The sequence below is a fragment of the Trypanosoma brucei genome, chromosome 8, assembly GCF_000002445.2.
Source record: "Trypanosoma brucei brucei TREU927 chromosome 8, complete sequence".
Taxonomy (NCBI): Eukaryota; Euglenozoa; class Kinetoplastea; order Trypanosomatida; family Trypanosomatidae; genus Trypanosoma; species Trypanosoma brucei.
This window is the reverse complement of record NC_007281.1, coordinates 1,559,300-1,580,005: the sequence shown is the minus strand read 5'-3', so window position 1 is coordinate 1,580,005 and position 20,706 is coordinate 1,559,300. Positions and strand designations below refer to the sequence as shown.

The following is a 20,706-nucleotide window of genomic DNA, read 5'->3' as shown; positions in this document are numbered from 1 at the left end:
CACGCGACTGCCCTGTGCATCCACAAATGCGCTAATTGCACTGGAGGGCGACCCACTCAAAGCCCACTCCAACACCAACCCGCAGAAGTACAACACACGCGAGCCAATCACTCCCCTCTCCTGCTTCTGCACTACCCTCCCTAGTTGCTCCACGTATTGTTTCAAATGAAACACTACATCCCCCCCCCCCTACATTCTGATAGGGTTGCAAAAATGCGTTATATCATTCCTAAATATATAAATACATCATCAACACCCATACGCGCATGTGCAGAAGAAAAGGGGAAGCATGCCACGGAGGGATGAGCGAACATTCAGTTTTCCAACTGCACTCCCTATCATCTTTCACTAATAGGTGCACTTACCTTAGGACACTATTGCCGGCACCTGCCAATTATGTTGCTGAGTTCTCTTCACTGAAGACGGCGTCTGCCCGCGGGAGGAGCAACTTCGTGCATACGCGGCACGCTCCCTCAATTTCTGCCGCAATTCCTGCTCGTGTAATCGATGCTCTGCTTCCTTCCACTGACTGGCCATTCTAATAGCCGCGGCGCTTTCTCGCTTCTCGTCCAACATCCGCTGAACCGCCTCTTCCTTTTGCTTCTTCTCAAGTGCATGCTCCTCCCTCAACAAGGTATAGGCCTGCCACCTCTCTTTATCCAATTGCTGCTTCCGTTCCTGTAGCATACCCTTTTCCCCTCGAAGGTTCTCCGCACGGTCGCAATTGCCGCGAAGCGCCTCATCGCGTCTAGCTTTGCTGCGCTCACCGCGAACCACGTCCGCAGCTGCACGGGCTCCCTCAAGTCGTTGTTGCTGCAATTCCGCGAGAAACTGACGACGAAACACCCCGTCATTGGTACTCTGGCGTGCAGTTGCAATAGAGCGCTGGGTGCCGTCAAACTGCTGTTTGTCGCTGTCGCCTGTTGGGGCGCTAGGGGGTCTGATCATCGGTGTAAAGCCCCCATCGTTGTCACGGTAGTCGCTGGGGCTTTTCGTTAAGACACGGCAACGCAACTGGTCTAGGTACTGCCGTCTAATTTTATCTTCTTCATTCTTAAACTCTTGGATAAACTCACGCCACGTATCTCGGTCGTTGCGCGCAACCTTCGTTCGCTCCAAAATGCTAGAGAGGATCTCCTCCTTCCTGGCACCTTGAAGGTCACGCTCCTGGCGCGCGGCACTCCGCGCCGTTAGTTCTCGTCGTTGCTTCACCTGCTTAACCACCACCAGCTGCTTTGCAATATTCTCTCGGATTTCCGCGCCCTTCTTCATGTTGTTCAGCACTACTTCTTCACGACCCGCCTGCAACGCCTCACGCCGGGATTTGAGCCACTGCTGCCTTTCCGCATCGGCCGGTTGTGACATCTTGTTTAACCACTTTCCGCGCTGTCTTATGCGGCCAACCTCATCGGCGTACTCCTTTTCCTGCTGGCGGTGCCTTTCTTCAAACAGCCGCTGCTGCCGGCGGTGGGTACTAACACGCTCGAGAGGGTCCTGCGCGCGGAAGGCGGCAATAAAGTCCCGATGCCGGTCACGCCACATAGCGAGGTCCCGAAGCCGCCGGATACAACATGGCGGTGCCACAATCAACTGCCCGTTAATCATCGCACTCGCACCCTCTGGCACATCCGCTTCCTTCTTTTCGTTTTCAAAGAGCCCCGTTGTGCCCAAACCTACCACACGTGGTTGCGTTCCCAGTAGCCAGTTTCCACCTTTGACAGAAGCCGCTTGGCTTCCCGTCGTGGAGCGGGGTGACTTCGACGACTGGGACCTCCTGCCACGGCATGAAAGAGCCGAACCGCGGCGACCTCTCGATACGGGGGGACCTCCGGGTAGCGTCAAGGCCATTTTCATATTCCCCTTGAAACCAACACTTCCGTAAGCGGTGCTCGGTGCACTGTCTAAGGTCTCGGGTGTGAGATGTTTGCTTTCCGTCTCAGGTGTAGAGGTACATCTCGCTGCTGCGCTACAAGCAACCTCCGCCGCGGCATTTTCAGCATCAGCTGCGGGCTCAAGCCTCAGTACTTCGGCCTCGTGGCCCCCAACAGCGGTCATGAAGGTGTGAGATACTGAAGCGGATACTCAAAAAGAAAACGTTGTGAAACCTCACACACACAAATATATTCAGAGTTTTCAACCACCTTCTCTGTTTCAAGCTACACACTGCGCGTATATTCCCTCTGTTTTGTTGTTTTCTTTTTTTTTAAAAAAAAACCCTTTTTACCCTTTTGGTCGCCTCCTTTTCGTTGGTTTCCTGGCGTCCTTATTATCAACTTAACAAATTGTGTGCCTTTGCCTTTTCAAATTACAAGATGTTGTGCTGAAAATATAGAGCGAAAGAGGGCAGAGTGGAGAAAAAAAATTGCACTTACTGCGGTCGTGTTCATGAAACTGGAACAGTGACGCAACACTCAACCATTTCCCTCCGCATCATAGGAGGAGTGGTTACTATTACTCAATTCACCTGTCTTCAAACCGAACCAAAGCGCCGCCGACCACAACCTTTGGTGCCAAACCAAAACCCCAGCGGTAGCAACAAAGAGAAGGAGAGAAGCGTGAAGTAAAGGGAAGCCAGCAGATGAGTAACTGCTGAAAAGAAATTCTGTAGGGGCCGCAGGCCCACCTTTTTGCTCACATCGGCATATGCGGAAAAGAACGAACGCACGCGAGGTTTGAGAAAATCAGTTTTGACATACGACGAACTCTGCGCGTGGTGGCGCGCCACGCAGCCGCCACTCCTACGCATTTTGCTCTCACATCGTACAGGCATCTTTTACAGATATATGTCACTCTGTCGCGAATTCTTCAAGGACGTGTCCAAGTTGTCTCACGTGTTTGATGATTGACGTAAAACACACGCCCGCTCTTGGGATCCACATGTTCTTCCCAGAAGGGTGGTAGAGCCGATGTTGCAAGTGGAGGGGCAACTACTGGCACGTTAGTTTGACTAGCAGGTATCGGCTGACCCTGCTGAGGCAGACCCACCTGTGGACGCGACCAAGTTGTTTCGCGTGTTTGATGATTAACATAGAACACACGTCCGCTCTTCGTGTCAACACGCTCCTCCCAGAATGGCGGCAACGCTGCTGCTGCTGGCGCCTGTGGTTGAACAACCGGAGTCACAGTGACTGGAGAAGGTACCAGGGGTTGGTGCTGTTGGGACATGACGCATTGAGGGCGCACCCATGTTGTTTCGCGTGTTTGATGGTTGACGTAAAACACACGCCTGCTCTTGGGATCCACATGTTCTTCCCATGGTGGTGGCAGAACAGAAACTGCTGGCGGCGCCGGGGAAACGGGCATGGGCATACCCATATTACCGGTGGCAACAGCACTAATGCTGGAGGTGGGAACGTCCGTCACGGGCAGGGGGATATCTCTGCCCTGAAGCTTACGCAACTGCTGCTTCGCGTACCACTCATCCACCTGCCGTTCCAAGTCCATCTGCTCGGCGATACCTCCCGGGTGCGTCCACGTTGTCGTGACCTTACCATTACTCTGCGTTTGAACAAAATAATGCCGCCGGCGCTGCCGGTCATACATCAGTGCCCAACCGGCCGGAAGGCGTGTAGATACGGCAGGTTCAGGAAATTCGAGGGTATCCACCTCAGTTGGAGCAGCAGCTTGGGACGGCACCGCGGGCACCGAAGTTTCTCGTACGAGCGTAGAGGTGCTGGGTGAGTTTTCCACCTCGCTGGCAGGGAAAGATGCCTTCATTTCAGCGCGCTCCTTGGTTGCTACCTGACAAGAGGCTTCCACACGAGAAGTTTTTTCGCTTTCGCCACCACTCTCCCTTCTGCTTCCACCCTTTTCGGCCCCCACAAACGGGCTCTCAATACCCTCGATTGGAGGTGGCATTATATGAGCAGGGGTGCTACTGCTGTTTTCACGTGCTTCGGTGAAGCAGCTTTTCCCGCAGTGGGCGCTACCTTGCTCACCGATGTCGCCGTCATCCTCCCCCGCCATCTGCTTTTGCAGTTTGCGAAGTTGCAACTGCACTACAAGGGGAAGCTCCTTTGCCTCCTGTTCTAAGAGCGCCAGTGCAGCGCGTGCCGCTTCGGTGCTGGTGACAAAGTGAACACCATTTCCCTTTACAACCTTTCCTATGCCACCACTGTTACCGTGAATTGGGCCTGCATAGGCCATTAGTTCGTCAGCCACAGAGTCACCCTCATATACAATGAAGCAGACGCCACAACCTGCATTGTGAACCCACTCCAGCGCTGGTGCAATGTGCGCATTGGCTGTCATGTACACATATGTTGTATTTGCTGAGGATGCAGACAATGCGGAACCCAAACTAGTGGTTCCTGCAATATTCGAAAAAAATGCCATTGTTTTCGTGCACATCGCGGCGTCGACCGGTGAACCAGTACGACTGGCGATGCAATCCAGTACAAGTGTTTGAAAGCGGAGCCGACGAAGTGTACCTATGAGCAAGTCACGCTGCTGTCTCCGCTGCAGCACCTTCATGATGGTTGAAGAGAAGAAAATCACACGTTTTTCAGTTGACGACATCCCACAGGAATCGGCGTCGAGCAAAAAGCGAGTGCGGATGACATCGTTTATCTTTTCCACAACCTCGTACACGGCGGCCTCCGACGTGGGCTCCATTCCGGAGAGAAGGTAGTCTCCATCGATGATAAGATAAAGGAACATAATTTTTTCTTTTTGCCACTTCCAGTGGCAATACAGTCAAGCAAAACCGACCTGAACAAGTCGCACTATAACTAACCTAATTTAAGGAGGGAAGGGAGAAGGATAGCATAAAGGAATAACCAGCCAAATATATCGGACAGTTATGGACCAGAAAGATTTTGCCGTGCTTTCTGGAAAACGCTCTAATAGTGAAATATAGTGTCACGCCTACACAACAGAAATACAGGTAACGCAACAAAGATCAGTCAACAGAAAGCAAACAAAAGGACCTCATCGATCAAACGCCTGAAGCAAACGCCCACCCGACTTTGTTAACATTCCTTCACCGTTTACCCCAAAGCAAACTCTGCTTCCACGGTTAGACCCTCCGCCAACTTACCTCCCCGTCGACGGCGCCATCTTTTAAGGATTTCCTTCTCTCTTTTCCCCACGAGTTGCGTCTCCTGTTGGTTAACTTACAGTCAAGAAAACTCGTTAAGTAAACATGTTTCATCATATACCACAGTACACGACCGCTTCTGCCCCAGCACTCCGCTTCCTTTCGACTAAACGAAACGGTTGCCGCCCACACTATATTCTGCATGCAAACAAACAAAAGGAGGGTCCGCAGAAGACACAAAGCGGACACCGAGGATACCACTCGCAGCAGCGTACACTTCATAACCAGGAAAAAAAAAACATCGAGAGGTATCCACCATTACGTGAGTAAACCCATCCAATGAGTAAATGATGATAGCAGTGAAGTGTGAAAAGCCGATGAGGAAATGCTGGGAAGAAGGGGAGCACACTTAGATCCGAATAACTACTTTCCATCATAATGCACCGACCCATCGCTAGTGGTGGGATCTTTATCAACATCAGCCGTTTCAGTTGGGGTGTCGGGCAATACACCACGATCCTTCAGCAGTCGCTCCACGAATTCGGGCGGGTTCGGTGCGTCATAGTAAGGATACGCCTTGAGACGATAACTATGTGGATCAACGGGCACATCCGTTCCAATACTCGGTGGTGGCGGGACAATGCCAGTGAAGGGAACTGCCCGCTCTTCCACGAAATCCATGTACCACCCGGGTACATCCGCGAAATCAACTTGTACCGGTCGCGTTGTTGTTTCACCATGGAACGTTATGTAACCATATGCTGTCCCTTTATTCCCGTCACGGTCAAAGTCTATGGCTGAAAGAGTTACGTACTTGTCGTATGTGCCTTCCTGCCACTCCTTTCGATAAAACCGCTGGCCGCGCCCATTGTAAGTCGCCTGCGAAGCTAGTTGGAAAATATTCTTCCCCGTGGAGATGTTGTACTCACGTGTGGCTACGACGGCGCGAAGCACTTCCAGCGGATCTAATTGCGAGGCTCGGTCAATACTTTCAATATCAAGGAGTTGTACGCCATCAAGCACCATCTTATCCCGTGCATTGAGAACAACACCCGGTACGTATTCCTTCGCTGCAGTCCATGGCATACGTCTCCTATGGGGTTCAGGCGATAGTTTACTTCCTTTCGAGCCCAACGTCATGGAACTGCCGCCATTCAGTGGGTCAGCTCGCAGCGCCACGCGTGCGCACCGTAACATCTTTCCCACCGCAACTGAAGGCGTGGCAGTGAACACACTCCACTCAAATGCGTTGATACCAAAAATGTAAAGAAAAAAAGAAAAGAAACAAGAGAGGCAGAAGAAAAGATGAAGCAATTCGTTCACCGTAATCGCAACCGCTCACACCGCATGTCACATCCTCAACAACAGAAGGAAATACCGAAAAACAAAAACAAAGCGGATAATATATATATATATATATATATATTCAAGCCAATCAACAAAACAATTCGTTGAGATCTGTTAGTATTACTTGATGCGAGCGACCAGCAAGGAAGAAGGGGGGAAAAACACGGCATCGACGAGAAGTCCAGACGACTAACCGCCGAAAGATGAAAGAAAAAGCAATGGTATATTATAAGGTGTAATATATTAAACTAAACTTCTCTGGCAGACTCTGATTTTGACTAGCTACCCTCTCTCCTTTTTTCCTTCACAATGGAGACACGCATTCGACCGGTCACCAATAGGAGCAAAGAACTATTTGCTTGATCTGCAATCAACGAAACCACTGCAGCAATAAAAAAAAAATAGTGATGACTATCACATAAATAAGCATGCCAGTAAAAATAATAAAAAGGACATTTGTGTGTGGGTATGCAGAAGGGAGGAGGGATTTGCACGCGTTTAAGCACCGTTCATAAATCATGTGAAAAACTACAACAGCCGTCGCTGTGGTCGCTTCCGGTGTCACTCACGTTCAAGTGCTGCATCTTCTCATGTAGTGCGGTAACCCGTTGAGAAAGGCACAAAGCGGCACCAATGCCGCTCTGTTCACCGTGCCCAATATTTTTTTCCACAACCGCGGAGATGGAAACCTGCAGGCGGGATAAAAGTTCATTCCCCGCAAACACCTCGGGAAAGTGCTTTACGCCAAGCTCAATGAAACGGATCACGCGGCCCAGCGAAGCCCACCAATCCGGCGTCATTGCAGTCCCACTTGCGGTGGAGCTTTTCGGGGAAGTGGCGCTGGCGAAGGCGCCGACAAATTCCTCCAGCATAACGGTAAGATGAGGGAAAAGAAGATAAAAGGATGCTGCAGTGAGCGAATGGAACTGCGTGGCCGCGTCCGGCTCGGGGCAGGTCTCATCCAACACGCGCTTACGTACAAACGCAGCGTATACTTCTTTCGCCTCTTCAACCAGTGATTGGGTAGAGGATTCGCATGAGATGAAGCACATCGACCCATCGGCACTGCTTGCATCTGTGACTACTGCCTTTGTTTGTTGCTCTTCCGGTTCTATTTCAATATATGTCTCCACAAGCAATAAATCATGCAGCGAAAGATTCATGTGGGTGATCGCGCGCGTGGCATACTCACGCAACACGGTGAAACCGTACGTTATGCGCTGTATCAACTCACCCTGTCGTGCAATGCGCTCCTCTGTGGCGACCTGCTTCTGAAGCATCTGCTCAAGGCGGTGCTGCAGTCCGTGTGAAGGGGGGACTGGCGCCCTGCACGAATTGGTGGCGTCCATATTAATTTTCTGTAATCACTTATCTTGTCCTTTCCTTCCAGTGGGAAGGATGTCCAACATGAAAGAAAAATGTCATCGGCAACAGTGAGTAAACCTTCACGAGACCGCAAACAAGACAGAGAAAAGTAGAGAGGTTACGCGCTGCGGTCGGCGCCTCTCTCCACTGCATTTTTTTTATGGCTTATATATATATTTTTACTTTTTGTCAGATTAATTAATGATGGAGGCAACGGTCATACAATCGATCTTCTGACAATAAAAAATTAAATAATTAAAAAAGAGAAAAAACACATGAAGGGTAGTCCAACGCGTGCATGAGACTTTTCCATGTATATGAACGCACAAGTTCGTCGAGTACTTTCTTTTGGATCTTATCTGTTCCTCCGCACTCTGGAAACTTCGCGAATCGCACCTCATGGATTGGCCCACAGCTTAACATTACCCCAACTTAATAATGGAGCTTCGTGCGGCGCCAGTGGCGGCGCTTCTCATTCCACTTGATGCGGTTGCCGGTACGCAGACGGATCCAATACGGCACTGGCCTGTTCTGCTTCAGCTTCTTGGCGTACTTCTTCTTAATAGCGAGTGGCTTGAAACGTCCCATTTTGTTTGCTGTTGGTTGGTTCTTGTGTCTGTGTTTCGCGTAAGCTGTGCTTGATGGCTTTGAATACTGGCGTACAAACGTCAATATGTGGACCTGTAGTCGAGCACTTAACCCTTCTTTCCCACACAGTATGGACACGTGAACCAATAAGCGTCAACACATTGTTGCAAATGAAAAGGGTAGAGAAAAGAGACGAAAAAAAAAGATGAAGGGAATAGAAATAAAATATATAACACGAATATTTGGAATACCGGTAGTGTGGAAGTTGCATATTTAAACGCAGTTTCGTCAAGGGTGCACATAACTGGGACAGCACGGGAGAAGAGAAAGGTACCCCAAGGTATTCACTAGAGTGACAACAACGAAACAAAACCGCCGCTTACTTCAATAAAAATAGAGAGTACCTCTGCGTTGAAACCTTTCACCCATGCATAGGAATGATAGAGGTAGCAGGACACACACACACACACAAATAAGGGTTTTACTCCAGGTGGTGAAAGAAAGCAAGTATGGGGAAGAGTTGACAAAGCTGAAGAGCCCCCCCCCCGAGAAAAAAAAGAGGGAAAGTAAGGAGAGAAAAGTTGTCTCCTTCCCGCTTACAATATTCTAAAAACAACGCTTCCCGCAGGTCTCACTCACTCGAGACAGAACCTCAAACCCCTCGGGTTTCCTTACAAGTATATATATGTATATATTTTTCCTCTCTTTCCTATCTGCAAGGAAAGCATCAGCATTATACACTTCCATTCGCAGTGTCTCCCCTGTCGCTCCCACCATCCTTGCAGCCCATGACTCCTACTCTCTAAAATGCACAGCACAGGCGCATCCATAGTGACGTGCAATGCGTTACTGTACGTTGTATCCTTCCGCAGTGAGTTGCGTCTCTTGAGTGAATTTCACCGGTACTCCGTTCTCCGTCTGCACGACCTCCAGCACACGCACGTGTGCAGCGGTTGCTCGCGTTTTGAAGGTAACATCAACCGGAAAAAACACTTCGTCGGCGCCGGATGCAGCGCAATCGGGATCGGCGAGTACCACCTCACAGTTTCCGCTTGCATTCACATGGTTGCTCACTTGGGGGATCTGCCACACCACACAGTCCTCCTGAGTGCTACACGAACCAGTCGTCGACTCCACCGTAGCAGCGACCGCACCACGTAGAGGAAGCGTCACGCGCACGTCGCATAATCCCTGTTCAACCAAATCCGCATTGGATATTTCATACTCAACTGTAATGCTCCCAGCGTTGGGCCAGCAAGAAAACGTAAGAGGGGGCTGAACACCGGAAGAGTTGTTGAGTCGCCAGCGTAAGATTGTGACGGGCTGGTGGACAGGGAACGGTTTGTTTTCCCGCATCGCTAAGACACGGTCTTCTGCGAATATTTCCTTGTGCACCTTAGCGTGAGCACGGAATGAGAACTCGTCGCTTGTTGGAGAAAGCATCAACTTCACGTTTGCCAGGTGCGGGTCGTTGACAAGTACGGAAAGCTCGCCGCGCACATCGACGGGACCGCTTGCGCCATCACGATCGAGGGTAGCACTAATTTTCTCCTCCACGACAACGTGAATACCCTCGATTGGGCCATCAAACTCCGGTGCCTTTGCTGCAGCCCCTGCATCCCCTACCGGCAGCTTGGTTGCAACCGCACCCACCGGTAATCCGGCTTCTTGCAGCACACGTGAAGTGATATCGGCTTTTCTCGCAACTCCAAGCGCCAAACCACCGCCGCGGCCAACCTTTCGGCCGGACAAAGAGTCAGCACTTCCGCTCGCCATCCCAGCTATTCGAGTGGGACCCAATTCATCCATAGTATCTATCCGACTGCTTGCCTCAGCCGCGGGTCGGCTTACACTCACTGCTGCTCCCCCACTGCCATAACCTACGCTGTCTGAGCCGATACCGGTGTACGGGTTCAGTCCGCGTTGACGTTTGTCGCGTAGTTCGTGCGCTTTACGCGATGCGTCCTTCTTCGCACGTTCCATTTGCAACCGCTTCTCTTCTCGGACCATCATTTCTTCGTGTGACTGCATCTCCAGGTAGGTTTGTATCTGCTCCGTGGTTGTGTTTTCACGCCGGCCTCCAACGATCACTTCGTCCAAAGCAAAGAACACCTTGAAAGCCTTCTCCTGCAAAAACACCTCGCTCACTGTTCCGACGTGCTCCGTAATAAGGCGACCCATGAGATGCAGCGTGTCGAGGTCCTCCACAATGTTGCTGCTGCGCGTGGTTATAAGCACAAGAAATAAATCATCCAGTGGCTGGTAGACGTAACGGACTGCACCCGCGTCGACGTACGTCACTTGCTTGTTAGTCGATGCCTCCATCAACCGAGGGAAGGCGGAAAGAAGGCCCTCAACACGAACGCGAGTGATGTCGTTGAAGTGCCGCGAGAGGACAATGCCCCCCTGTTTGTTGACTATCCCAGCAACAATAACGGTCATTTTTCTTTTTCTTCTCTCGCCTTTCCTCCCTCTTCTTCCCCACTAAAGCTACGGTTAGTGCGTCAAATTTTCCCCTTTTCCGTATTTTTTTTGTATGGATACCCGTTCAATTCGAGTTTAAACCTTACCACTCCTTCCTTGTTTCCCTCGTTACGTGGACCTTATTCACCCTTGTCCCACTTATTTATTCCTTTGAGCTACCTGCCCAGTGGTTGCCTCCCCTAAGCTTAACTAAACCAAATGTTTGTACACCAAACATCAGTGATGGACAAAACAAGAAAGGAGCAAGCAGACAAACAAGTAACGCTTGAGCGAAGAGCTAATTGAGTTAACAGCAACATCAAAAAGCAACAATAGCGGCCTCTCTTATCCCCCTCCTTCATTACTGCAACGGATTACGAACCGGGGGCGGCGGCCGATGGTAATGCCTTTTTTCCCCTTTCGTTCCATTGGTTGGTGCAAATTCAACACCGGCCACATGACTGTACACAGCCAACCACTACACTCTTCACAAATGTGAAGGCAGAAAAGATTGCGTCTTTGGTTTAGTTCATTCATTCTATTTTTCTTCACTTTTCAGTCTTCCCATCAGCCGACAACACTCACATTAAACATCCACCCCTCACCTGCCCATCTCCCTTTATGCGAAACCTTTACCGCCACCCACAATAGTATTCAACGACATAAACACGCATACGGACGCATGTTTTTATTTATATGAACAAACGAACGTCACATATTCCCCCAGCCATTCTAACCCCTCGCCTCGAAGAGGTCGAAATGAAACATCAGTAAACACCGGTGAAGGCTGAAGTAAAGCATATAAACAGAGGAAACTAAACCAAAGAGAGAGAAACGGGAGGACGTGTGCGTGTCCAAGAAAAGAAAAAAAGTAAAAATCAAAAACGTAAAGGAACGAAAGCATTCCACTAGAAAAATGAAGAGAAGAGCAATGCGAACACATTCGTAGCAAAAGCAGGTAGCCGACTAATTCGCCGTCAATTTGGAACACATTACAGTTGGCAAACCAAACACACACCCAGATCTACACACATTACATTTAATCCGTAAACACCATCGTATCCGTACGTGCGCTACGGAGCACTTTTTACCCTTTAACTTCTTTTAAAGCACCAACAGCGACCTTTACTATCACCTTTGCAAGTGTCACACATGCGCAACACTACTTAGCTCCTGCTACCGCTGTTCTATGATGCCACATTCTTCCGGGTTGACTTCTGAGTACGGAGCGTCCCAGTAACGTTCCACATGGAATATGGTTTCCTCTAACCGCTCAATCTCACGTGTGATGTTTATGCGCTGAAGCTGCTGGTGTCTGGGATTGTAGCGGGAATCCACATTAGGATTGTGTGGCAATAGGGACATTCTGTGATAAAGCATATCGTCTTCCGCATCAGGTGCGGCATCCCACTCAACCACACCTTCCATTTCGGTACCGTCAGGGTCTTGGAGGTTACAAACTGAACCTACCGGGGAGCTTTGCATCCCTCGGCTTTGCCAGAGGAGTGACGTCGTTGGCGCGCAATGTGTCGGACCCGCGACGCCGTCGAAGCCCAAGTCCAACGTTTCCATGGAATACTGTTTTCTTGGCACAACAGGCAATGTTGCTCCCTGGAAAGTGACGGCGCTATCAGCCTCCCTGCGTTCTTCTTCTGCACGTGCTGGTGGTTTGGGGTTAGGTAACTTAGGGGCCACCACATTGTCGGCGCTGCGGGAGGTGCCATACTGCGTTTGGACTGAGCGAGGTACTCTGTTCCTGAGGAGTCTCCGTGCATTAGGTAAGGTAGCGATCCATCGACGAGTTGTGATGTGTGTGTAGGCCAACAGGATCACACTCAGGGTAAACGAAACAGAACAAATGAGTAGTCCACCCAAATGATCCAATTCGTTCATGAACAACACCCCGCCAACTGCGCCTAAGCAATACAACCAACAAGCTGCACGAATAACCATTCCTGCCGCACCGAATGGGGTACAGTCCTGACGCGGATGATTTTCAGGGCGGTAACGGTCGTACAGCATGCCACGCTGCGTAAAGTAGCGCACAACGAAGTAGATGCCAACAAAAAACGAAAGCAACGGAACAGTCATGTGGAAGAGAAGCCCCATGGCTAATAGGGAAAGATCGAAGCTGTACAGGTGCGGCCACTCGAACAGACAAGGACCAAAGAGTTCGTTGTACACACGCTGCACATTCGCCAGCTTGTGCTGCAGCACAACCAGAGTCAGCGTCCCAGGGTTGAGAAATGCAACCCATGTGGATACACACAAGCCCATAACAACCTTCGTGTACCAATAACCTCCCTCCGGAGTTACAAAAGTTACGAAAAGCTTTGCAATGCTATCGCGCGATATTTCTGTAATCAAGCGGTTCAACTCTTCCATGCCGTTTTGAAGCGGAGCCTGAAATATGACACCAGTAAGGACCATGAAAAGGTACTGTAGGTGTAATGCACACTCCTCACGCTCGTACATGTTTATTACCCCCATGGCAATGGCAAGAATGCGGACAATATAAGGGAGTGCTATGTTAAACAACGCGAGCACACCAACCGGTAGAAGAGCTGCGATAGCACTTCGGACATTTTCAGGCAACTTGGAAGAATCTCGAGAGAGCCATCCCATTCCGGGGATTTTGGAAATATTGTCAATGGAACTCAGAAAACCGACAGGGACAGACCAAAACAGCAACATTAAAATATATATCACAGCGACCACAATACGCCGCACCCAGCCCACTTGTCGGTTCGTTGTGATGTTCATTTCGATTATGCCATTAGAGGGGCCTGCAATGGCCGCCCATGTGCCTGAAGCTCCTCTGTGCTGGGCGTAAAAAAGGTTTACAAACTCGTAGGCTGCGAGTGAATTGTCAAACACAACATAAGCAATCCCCTTAGGTTTCCTAGCAGGTACCTCATCTACAAAACGATTCAGCTTTGTTGCCCGCTCAATGAAGGCCTTTTTCCAGTAGTCAACTTTGGATATCATGCTGAAACAGAACGGGAAAGAAGCACGCACGAGAAGCAGTTTTTTGTGCAACTCCTGCCGCTTCTTGTAACTCACGTGATTCGCTAACTTGTGAAAAACCTTGTAATCGGCGACGGCCTCCTGCAGGCCCTCCATCGCTTCCTCAGTTTTGTCCATATAGGTGTACATACCGGGTGGTGGGTCACGTGGGAATAGCATGCGCCGAACGCTCCCATCTTGCAGGAAAACGGCGTTTGACCGTGTTGTTTTGTACCGAGTGAAAAAACAAGACGAAAAGATACAACTCAATCCGCCACAATCATACTGATGATACGTATCACCGTCATCAACGCTCAGTGTTCCACCCATGAGCGCATTTGCGACAGCGACTGGATAGCGAAAGGTATTCACGCCACGCCTGTTTGGGCCAAAGTACGAGTCCTCCTGAAGATAACGTCGCCGAAACGCCGCCTCCGTTAATACCCTCCCTTTTAACCCGCCAACAATCGCTACTCGATGGCCAACTGCGCACTCCATCTGGTGTCGCATCACTGTTTCAACATATTTATCCACCTTCCGGAGGTAATAGACGATGGCCGCAATAAAAAACAAACAAAACGCCATATCAAGGAGAGCTACAAACCACAAACGCCAGCTGTTCGGTGTAATGTTCCTCACTGTCAGATCATAAATACCGTGAAGGGGCACAGGAACGCAGGTGTCTGCATCCGTGTAGTGGCAGTACGGCATGAGTTCCATGCACCCAGTTCTGTTACTCCCTTGCGCACCACAATGCTTCTCATCCATGCTTACCATACTCTTCTCCCGATAATCGTCTGTTCCCGCCAGGACACAGATCCACAAATTGATGCAAGAACCTAGGATAAACACGGTCGAGAACAACTTCAGGAAGTACAGGTAGACTGCAACATGCGGGTCCAATGGTGTTTTTGGTGCGCCATTCGTCCGGGACGGCACGTTGCCTACTGGACTTCCAGAGGAAACACCCTCTATGTCAACCTCAACTGTGGCCGGGTACTCACTGGAAATGTGGTCCCGAGTAAGTGGAGCCGTCTCATCATCATCACCCACTGCGCTTCCCCTGTCGTCTGCGTTGTCGCCGATACCCGCGGGGTTACCACTTTCTGAATCGACTAAAGGTTTAAAAACATTTTCCAGACCCTCCACCTCTTCCTCTACACTCAGCCAGCACTTCCAACTGGGTAAAACGAACAGTGAGCATGGATAAGGAAGAGCACATCCAACTCTCCGATATCGCGGTTCCTTGTCATCGGGAGCCTGGAGTGTCTCCACATCACCACCAAGGGGCTCTTCCTCAACAAGAACAACAGCAGTATGATTTAACCGAAAGACACGGCGCAACCACATCGATGGTGCATACACTGTGAAAGCACTAACGGCACCGAGTCCTATAAATGCAAAAGCACCCATCAGGAGCGTAAATAGTAAGCCATTGTCATCCCATGTGGCATCGGGATTCAGTGGCGTTGGGTGCGGATCCATGCCGAGACACCCTCACGGGTATTTTGAAATCTGGTAGGTGCCTGCGTTTCGCTTGACCGCACACCGCCTGGCTACGATCTGTCCTCCTACCGAGGCCCTACTTGTGCTGTACCAAAAAAAAAAAAGCGAAAAAGAGGAATGGAAGATGCACGTGGTCGTGAGAATAAAGGGGGTAAGAACGAAGGCGGGCTGCTACTCCTGATTAATATTATTTTTTTTTTTCAAGCTTTGCCTATAGTTAATTGCTTTTGCAACCCACCCACAGGGGCCTCTGTACATTAGAAATCAAGCCATGGTGGATAAACACCGACAGTACATACACAATGTTTCCGCTTGTTACATTCTATTTTCCCCGCACCCTGAGCGGTGAAGCCAACGCGCCACAGTGTCACAGTCAGGACGAAGGGAGACACGGAAGTGATATCCTGCAATTATGGAAAAATCAGAGCATCCCTTTCAACCGAACTACCCGCCGGAAGGGGACTTCACCGACACCCTCCCGCATTCCCGAGCTCCTTCTTCGCTAATATCAGCTGCAGGTGTTTTATCCGGCAATGTGGAGCCGAGCGTAGCTGGTAGTGGCCCTTCCCCGCAGTCCGTAACGACAATAAAACGTGATGGATAGCCAGCACTGTCGCCAAAGGGAGCAACCTCATGCATGAACTCCTTCAGGCCCTGCACCACTCGGCCAAAGCAAACGTGACGACCGTTGAGCGCCTTCTCATTTGAGTCAGACGTGGTTATGAAAAATTGCGAGCCGTTGCTGTTGGGTCCGTTGTTGGCCATCGCCAAGAGCCCGACTTCGTTCATCCGCCGTCGCTTATACTCATCCGCGAACCAACCGCGACCGAAGCTACTCAAATGATTCGCGCCATTGTCTACCCGCATGGTGAGGTCCCCGCCTTGAGCGCAGAATTGTGGAATAATCTTGTGAAAGTATGTCCCGCGGTAGGAAGGCACGACACCCTGGAACCAGTATGTCTCACCCTTCCGGCTGGTTGTGCGCCCTGCGCACAAATTCCTGAAGTTCGCACAAGTCTTGGGCGATTCATCATCAAAAAGTTCAAATTCCACGCGAAAGACAGGCCCCGGAGGCCCCGCGGATTTGACAGAGTCCAGCAAATTATGACGTTGCTGAACTAAAGACCCGGAGAGGGATGGGGTTTCTGGGAAACCGTTAAAACATGCGAGCTCCATCCAGCAGGAGGTCCGCTGCAGTCGGTGTCTGTGGCTAACATACTGCGTACCGGAGGCGGTTGAACCTTGTGTGGTTGTGCAACCAAGACAGTTGATTGTGGTGGATGACAAGGACATTATTGGTCACTGGGCGCTTTGGTGCTACTCGGCCCCCTCGCTGAGAACACTCAATACCTTTCTATTTGTTTCCCTCGTAGGAAATAAAGAGAAGGACGCACAGAAAATAAATAAATAAATAAATATATATATATATGTTCAATCACGAACTCACACCCAAACATGTATTGCAAAAAAACCGGGAAAGCAAAAACAGCCAGCGGCGAGACACCGTTAGTTGGAACGATGAGGACACATAGACGGTAGCCAATTTAAGTGGCTGGGGCATGCGCGCCAACAGCAAGAGCATTTTCAGACCTTAACTCCTGCACCACTTCTGTAACGGGTATCTTGGAGGAAACCAAAGAGGACATTCCTTCTCGCGTCCAATGGCTCCTCTCCTTCACCATTAGTCCCTTTTCATACATTTCGCCGTCACTATTCCCACGTCATAATTTTCTGTGAAAAAAAAAGTGCGTGTCTGTGAGTCGCTTTGATCCTCATTCATGATATATCATAATGTGATTGAAAAGAGGAGAAGATGCGCACGTCACCGTCAACAACAACTCGTTGGATTGTGGCGTCGATAATGTTCACCACTTCCTCCTGCCACAACTCATGTAAATACCAAAACCCTCCTCTCCCACTGAGTGAACACACCCCTCAAAAGGGTGAGTGAGGACTGGGAGATGATCGTCGCTTTGGTGGTGTATAATGCTTTCCGCTTTCCATGAAGTTTTTCATGAGTTTATGCATGTACGGCTTGGGAAGTGCTGGTGGCTGCCCCGACTCTCCGCCAGTTTGAGGCTTCTTACACTCTTCGTTGCACTTCACCATGGGCTTGGTTGAAGTCGCTACGTCTGCCACCGCACCACCACCACCGCCCCTCGTTTCCTCTCCCGCTGTTGAGGGAGATTGTGTTGGTGATTGCAATCCCTTGCGGCGTGGAAGCCCCGCACGGTAGGTTGAGAGCACATCCACACCATTCCTTCGGAGAATGTCAACAGCATGAAGATAACACACTCTCTCCGCGTCCTTCTTCTTAAGCGAAATTCCAATCGCCAGAAGACGCTCTGTTGGTTCCCCACGCTCTTTAGGGTTCTCCACCCCATCTTGCGTCCCCCCGCTGTGGACCTGAGACGACTCAACTTCTTCACTTCCTGTCTTGCCTGCCACACAAAGCGACGTTGTAGCGGCGCCTTCCGCACCCTTTGATTCATTTCTTTCTTTTAACTCACCATCCGCTGTTTTTGCTACTGATGGCGTGGAATTTTTGGTGCTTGTGTCCTCACCAACAACTTTGCCCCTTCCTACTGCACCTTCTCTCCGTCGCGGCAAAACAAGTGGAAGGTAGGCAATATTGTGAACGCTAACCTGCCTGCCATAGCCCGTTATGTAAACAGACGCATTCACATTGGCATTCTTTGGTAAATGCTGTCTCAGGTAATTCTGAACGCATACCTTCGCCTCATTGCCTACCTCTATAATGGACTCATCGGTAAGCCCTTCCCCATACACCGTGAAGTCTTCCGGGATGCGCAGCTGTAATATACGAAGCGTATCGCAGATGTGCGGCAGCGGTCGTGGCTGGTTGCCCTCAACCATGTAACCAGGCAAATAAGGGGGTCTCTCCTTCTTCACCCGATCGCTGCCACCCGCGCCGACAGCGCACCCCACCGAAGCGTTCGCTGATGCTGTATCACCCTCTGATCGTAGTGACGGGGCAATAATGGCGACCAGTCCGTTTTTTTTCTTCAAACCTCCCATGACGTCCGCGGTTACGAGCCCCCTTTTCCGTCTTGCTTCAACAAATGCCTCCTGTTTCTTGCGGTTTGTAAAGAGGGGAACACCAAGTGCGCAGAGTGTATCCACAGCATGTAGGGCGCATAAATCCATCGCTTGCTCCATCGTTTTTCCCACTCCATTTCCCCCACGAATGCCAAATTCCTTGGGGACAGGAAGTAGAGTACTCGCACGGAATTGATCACCCATACGGGTGATTACAAACAAATCGGGATGCGGATTGCGGGCAACATCACGTTGCCACACTTCCAGCGCCCGCCGTGCCTCCTCTAACAGAGCGGGGTCGGGGTTTGCCTCAATGTAATCCCCACAGTAGTTATTGATTTCAATGTGTGAAGATATCATTCGCTCACTCATGCTGCGTTGGTAACCGCAGCGCCGCAAGACCATTGGGTCCATCCACACATCATCACCACCCACTTGTTGCTTCAGGGGTAAGGGCAATACGTCGTGCAGACGCGGGTGTTGCAAGTCACCCGTCTTGGGGTTTGGGGCCCAACGACCAAACCGTGCGACGGCTTCAGCGTGCCGCGCTTGACGCTCAGGGTCCTGAGGGAAAAGAGGTCGAGCGAGAGCATCCAGAAGCAATTCCCCATGCATAGCCGCAAGATGCTCCGCACACTCCTTTGTCTGTGCCTTGCCACGCGCCACTACAGTGTCATGGAGGAAGAGTTCCGCTACGTACATCCGTGTCGAGTGATTGGCGACGGCCACATGGGTGAAAGTTACGCGATCCTTGAGGGACATTCCTTGTTGAAGAAAGTGATCCTTCATTCGCCCGTGTGCTGCCGCCTCGTATACACACGGCAACAACAGCGCATCTGGGGAAGGGGAGCACCGAGTAGAAGTTGTGTTAACCATCTGCCACAGCCCACCCTCTGTCGGGTCAAAGGCGGCAGATGCCGGGGGAATACTCATCGATCCCGCTACCGTCCCCGTTACTCCATCTCCAATACCCTCTCGTCCACTGGGGGTGAGCCATGGGTAGTGCACTGTCGTGTGGTATAAAGTTTCGCTGCTCCCTCCATCCATATCTTCCTCAATCTCCTCTTCTTTTTTCTTATTATCGGCAACAGCAGTTGGGAGAGTACTGCCAGATGCAGGTGCTGCTGTTCTTACAGACTCTAGTTTCCTTCCAGCTGCATAAGAAGAACGGACACCAGGTGGGCCGTCATCACTGATAATTTCCGCTTCGGCAATCGACGAAGAAAAGACCTGTTTTACTTCTGACTTCGCCTGACAGTTAGGGACCGAGACCATCCGCAGAGGTGGTGGTGTAATTGTATTCTCCGGTTTGATGGGATCCCCAGGTATGGGTGCATAACGCCCCTGCCGCCGTGCATTATCCGCATGCTTTTTCTGCATGAGTGGTAGACGGAAAAGCGGAACACCCAACGCATCACACACACGTTCCGCGTGCATTGCAGCAAGTAATACCGCATCTCGCTCATCCTCACCTACGCCTTCAGCTAGGTATAAATGATGCGGAGCAGGCAGCGGCAGTTTGCACCGCGCGCGGTAGACCGTTTTCCCAAACATCTGCTCCTCACTGATGTCAAAAACATTAGCGGATTGATTACCGGTCCGGCGGACGTAGTTTAGCACCCGGCTCTTAGAAAAGTGATCGATGCTCGTTACATCCCAATATTGCTGTTGCTGCATGCGTTTGGATGCAACGTCCACACCGCCAGTCATGCCATCGCTGCCGCGACTATTGTGCGAACTCCCACCGCTGCGGTCACAGTCTCCGTCAGTTTGGAGGGGATAATCCCCCTCCACTGGTAGAATTTCTATTGTCACCATCTCTGGTGCTATCTCCTCCATCGCCGCCGAACCTTTACTTGCATCGCTACCATTGCTATTGTGTCGCAACAATGACCAGTGGCATGTATTCGGCAGTGCACCGTTGCAAGTGGGCCTCCTCGCCTCGCTTCCCCGTGTGAAGCACCGGCGTAATGTGCTCTGTGGGAAACTGAATCTGACAAGTGACAAGCGAGTTCTGAGCATGGCTCCCTAAACGTGTCAACTAAACCCTGTCGCACCTCCCGTTGCCCGTTACCTTTCGATGGTTAGGTGCCGTCGTCCCCACAAACACCGCCGACAAGAGCAACTATACGCAAATAATAGTGTCGGTGGGGCGCAACCTTTTTCTTTAAAAATATGATATTTTTGCAATGTGAGAAAATCGTTTGGTGCAAAGTAAATTGAAACAAATGGGAAAGAAAGTAGTTTCCAAAAACTCCATGAGTGCTGCAACCGCAGGAAGTAAAAAATTAAAAATACAGGTGTGCACAATAATACTGCCGTGCCAGTACACA

General features: G+C 50.5%; 9 protein-coding genes across 9 annotated transcripts, besides 5 other annotated features; all 9 read right to left on the bottom strand.

The window, feature by feature from the left end:
• Nucleotides 1-20,706: part of a sequence feature (sequence corresponds to BAC RPCI93-5H5) that runs on past both edges of the window.
• Tb927.8.5300 (hypothetical protein, conserved) lies at nucleotides 367-2,055 on the bottom strand (the record flags this gene model as incomplete). The annotated part of the gene is made up of 1 exon (XM_842267.1): nucleotides 367-2,055. The coding sequence occupies one exon, from the start codon at nucleotides 2,053-2,055 to the stop codon at nucleotides 367-369; it is 1,689 nt and encodes a 562-aa protein (XP_847360.1).
• Tb927.8.5290 (hypothetical protein, conserved) lies at nucleotides 2,806-4,659 on the bottom strand (the record flags this gene model as incomplete). The annotated part of the gene is made up of 1 exon (XM_842266.1): nucleotides 2,806-4,659. The coding sequence occupies one exon, from the start codon at nucleotides 4,657-4,659 to the stop codon at nucleotides 2,806-2,808; it is 1,854 nt and encodes a 617-aa protein (XP_847359.1).
• On the bottom strand, nucleotides 5,462-6,235 carry Tb927.8.5280 (hypothetical protein, conserved; the record flags this gene model as incomplete). The annotated part of the gene is made up of 1 exon (XM_842265.1): nucleotides 5,462-6,235. The coding sequence occupies one exon, from the start codon at nucleotides 6,233-6,235 to the stop codon at nucleotides 5,462-5,464; it is 774 nt and encodes a 257-aa protein (XP_847358.1).
• Nucleotides 6,441-6,464: a microsatellite.
• Nucleotides 6,895-7,734, bottom strand: Tb927.8.5270 (hypothetical protein, conserved; the record flags this gene model as incomplete). The annotated part of the gene is made up of 1 exon (XM_842264.1): nucleotides 6,895-7,734. The coding sequence occupies one exon, from the start codon at nucleotides 7,732-7,734 to the stop codon at nucleotides 6,895-6,897; it is 840 nt and encodes a 279-aa protein (XP_847357.1).
• Nucleotides 7,989-8,013: a sequence feature (AT_rich).
• Tb927.8.5260 (60S ribosomal protein L39, putative) lies at nucleotides 8,183-8,338 on the bottom strand (the record flags this gene model as incomplete). The annotated part of the gene is made up of 1 exon (XM_842263.1): nucleotides 8,183-8,338. One exon carries the CDS (start codon nucleotides 8,336-8,338, stop codon nucleotides 8,183-8,185), a length of 156 nt encoding a protein of 51 aa, XP_847356.1.
• On the bottom strand, nucleotides 9,185-10,780 carry Tb927.8.5250 (coatomer delta subunit, putative; the record flags this gene model as incomplete). The annotated part of the gene is made up of 1 exon (XM_842262.1): nucleotides 9,185-10,780. One exon carries the CDS (start codon nucleotides 10,778-10,780, stop codon nucleotides 9,185-9,187), a length of 1,596 nt encoding a protein of 531 aa, XP_847355.1.
• On the bottom strand, nucleotides 11,978-15,292 carry Tb927.8.5240 (hypothetical protein, conserved; the record flags this gene model as incomplete). The annotated part of the gene is made up of 1 exon (XM_842261.1): nucleotides 11,978-15,292. One exon carries the CDS (start codon nucleotides 15,290-15,292, stop codon nucleotides 11,978-11,980), a length of 3,315 nt encoding a protein of 1,104 aa, XP_847354.1.
• Nucleotides 15,494-15,514: a sequence feature (AT_rich).
• On the bottom strand, nucleotides 15,758-16,489 carry Tb927.8.5230 (cyclophilin-type peptidyl-prolyl cis-trans isomerase, putative; the record flags this gene model as incomplete). The annotated part of the gene is made up of 1 exon (XM_842260.1): nucleotides 15,758-16,489. One exon carries the CDS (start codon nucleotides 16,487-16,489, stop codon nucleotides 15,758-15,760), a length of 732 nt encoding a protein of 243 aa, XP_847353.1.
• Nucleotides 16,711-16,739: a microsatellite.
• Tb927.8.5220 (hypothetical protein, conserved) lies at nucleotides 17,249-20,395 on the bottom strand (the record flags this gene model as incomplete). The annotated part of the gene is made up of 1 exon (XM_842259.1): nucleotides 17,249-20,395. The coding sequence occupies one exon, from the start codon at nucleotides 20,393-20,395 to the stop codon at nucleotides 17,249-17,251; it is 3,147 nt and encodes a 1,048-aa protein (XP_847352.1).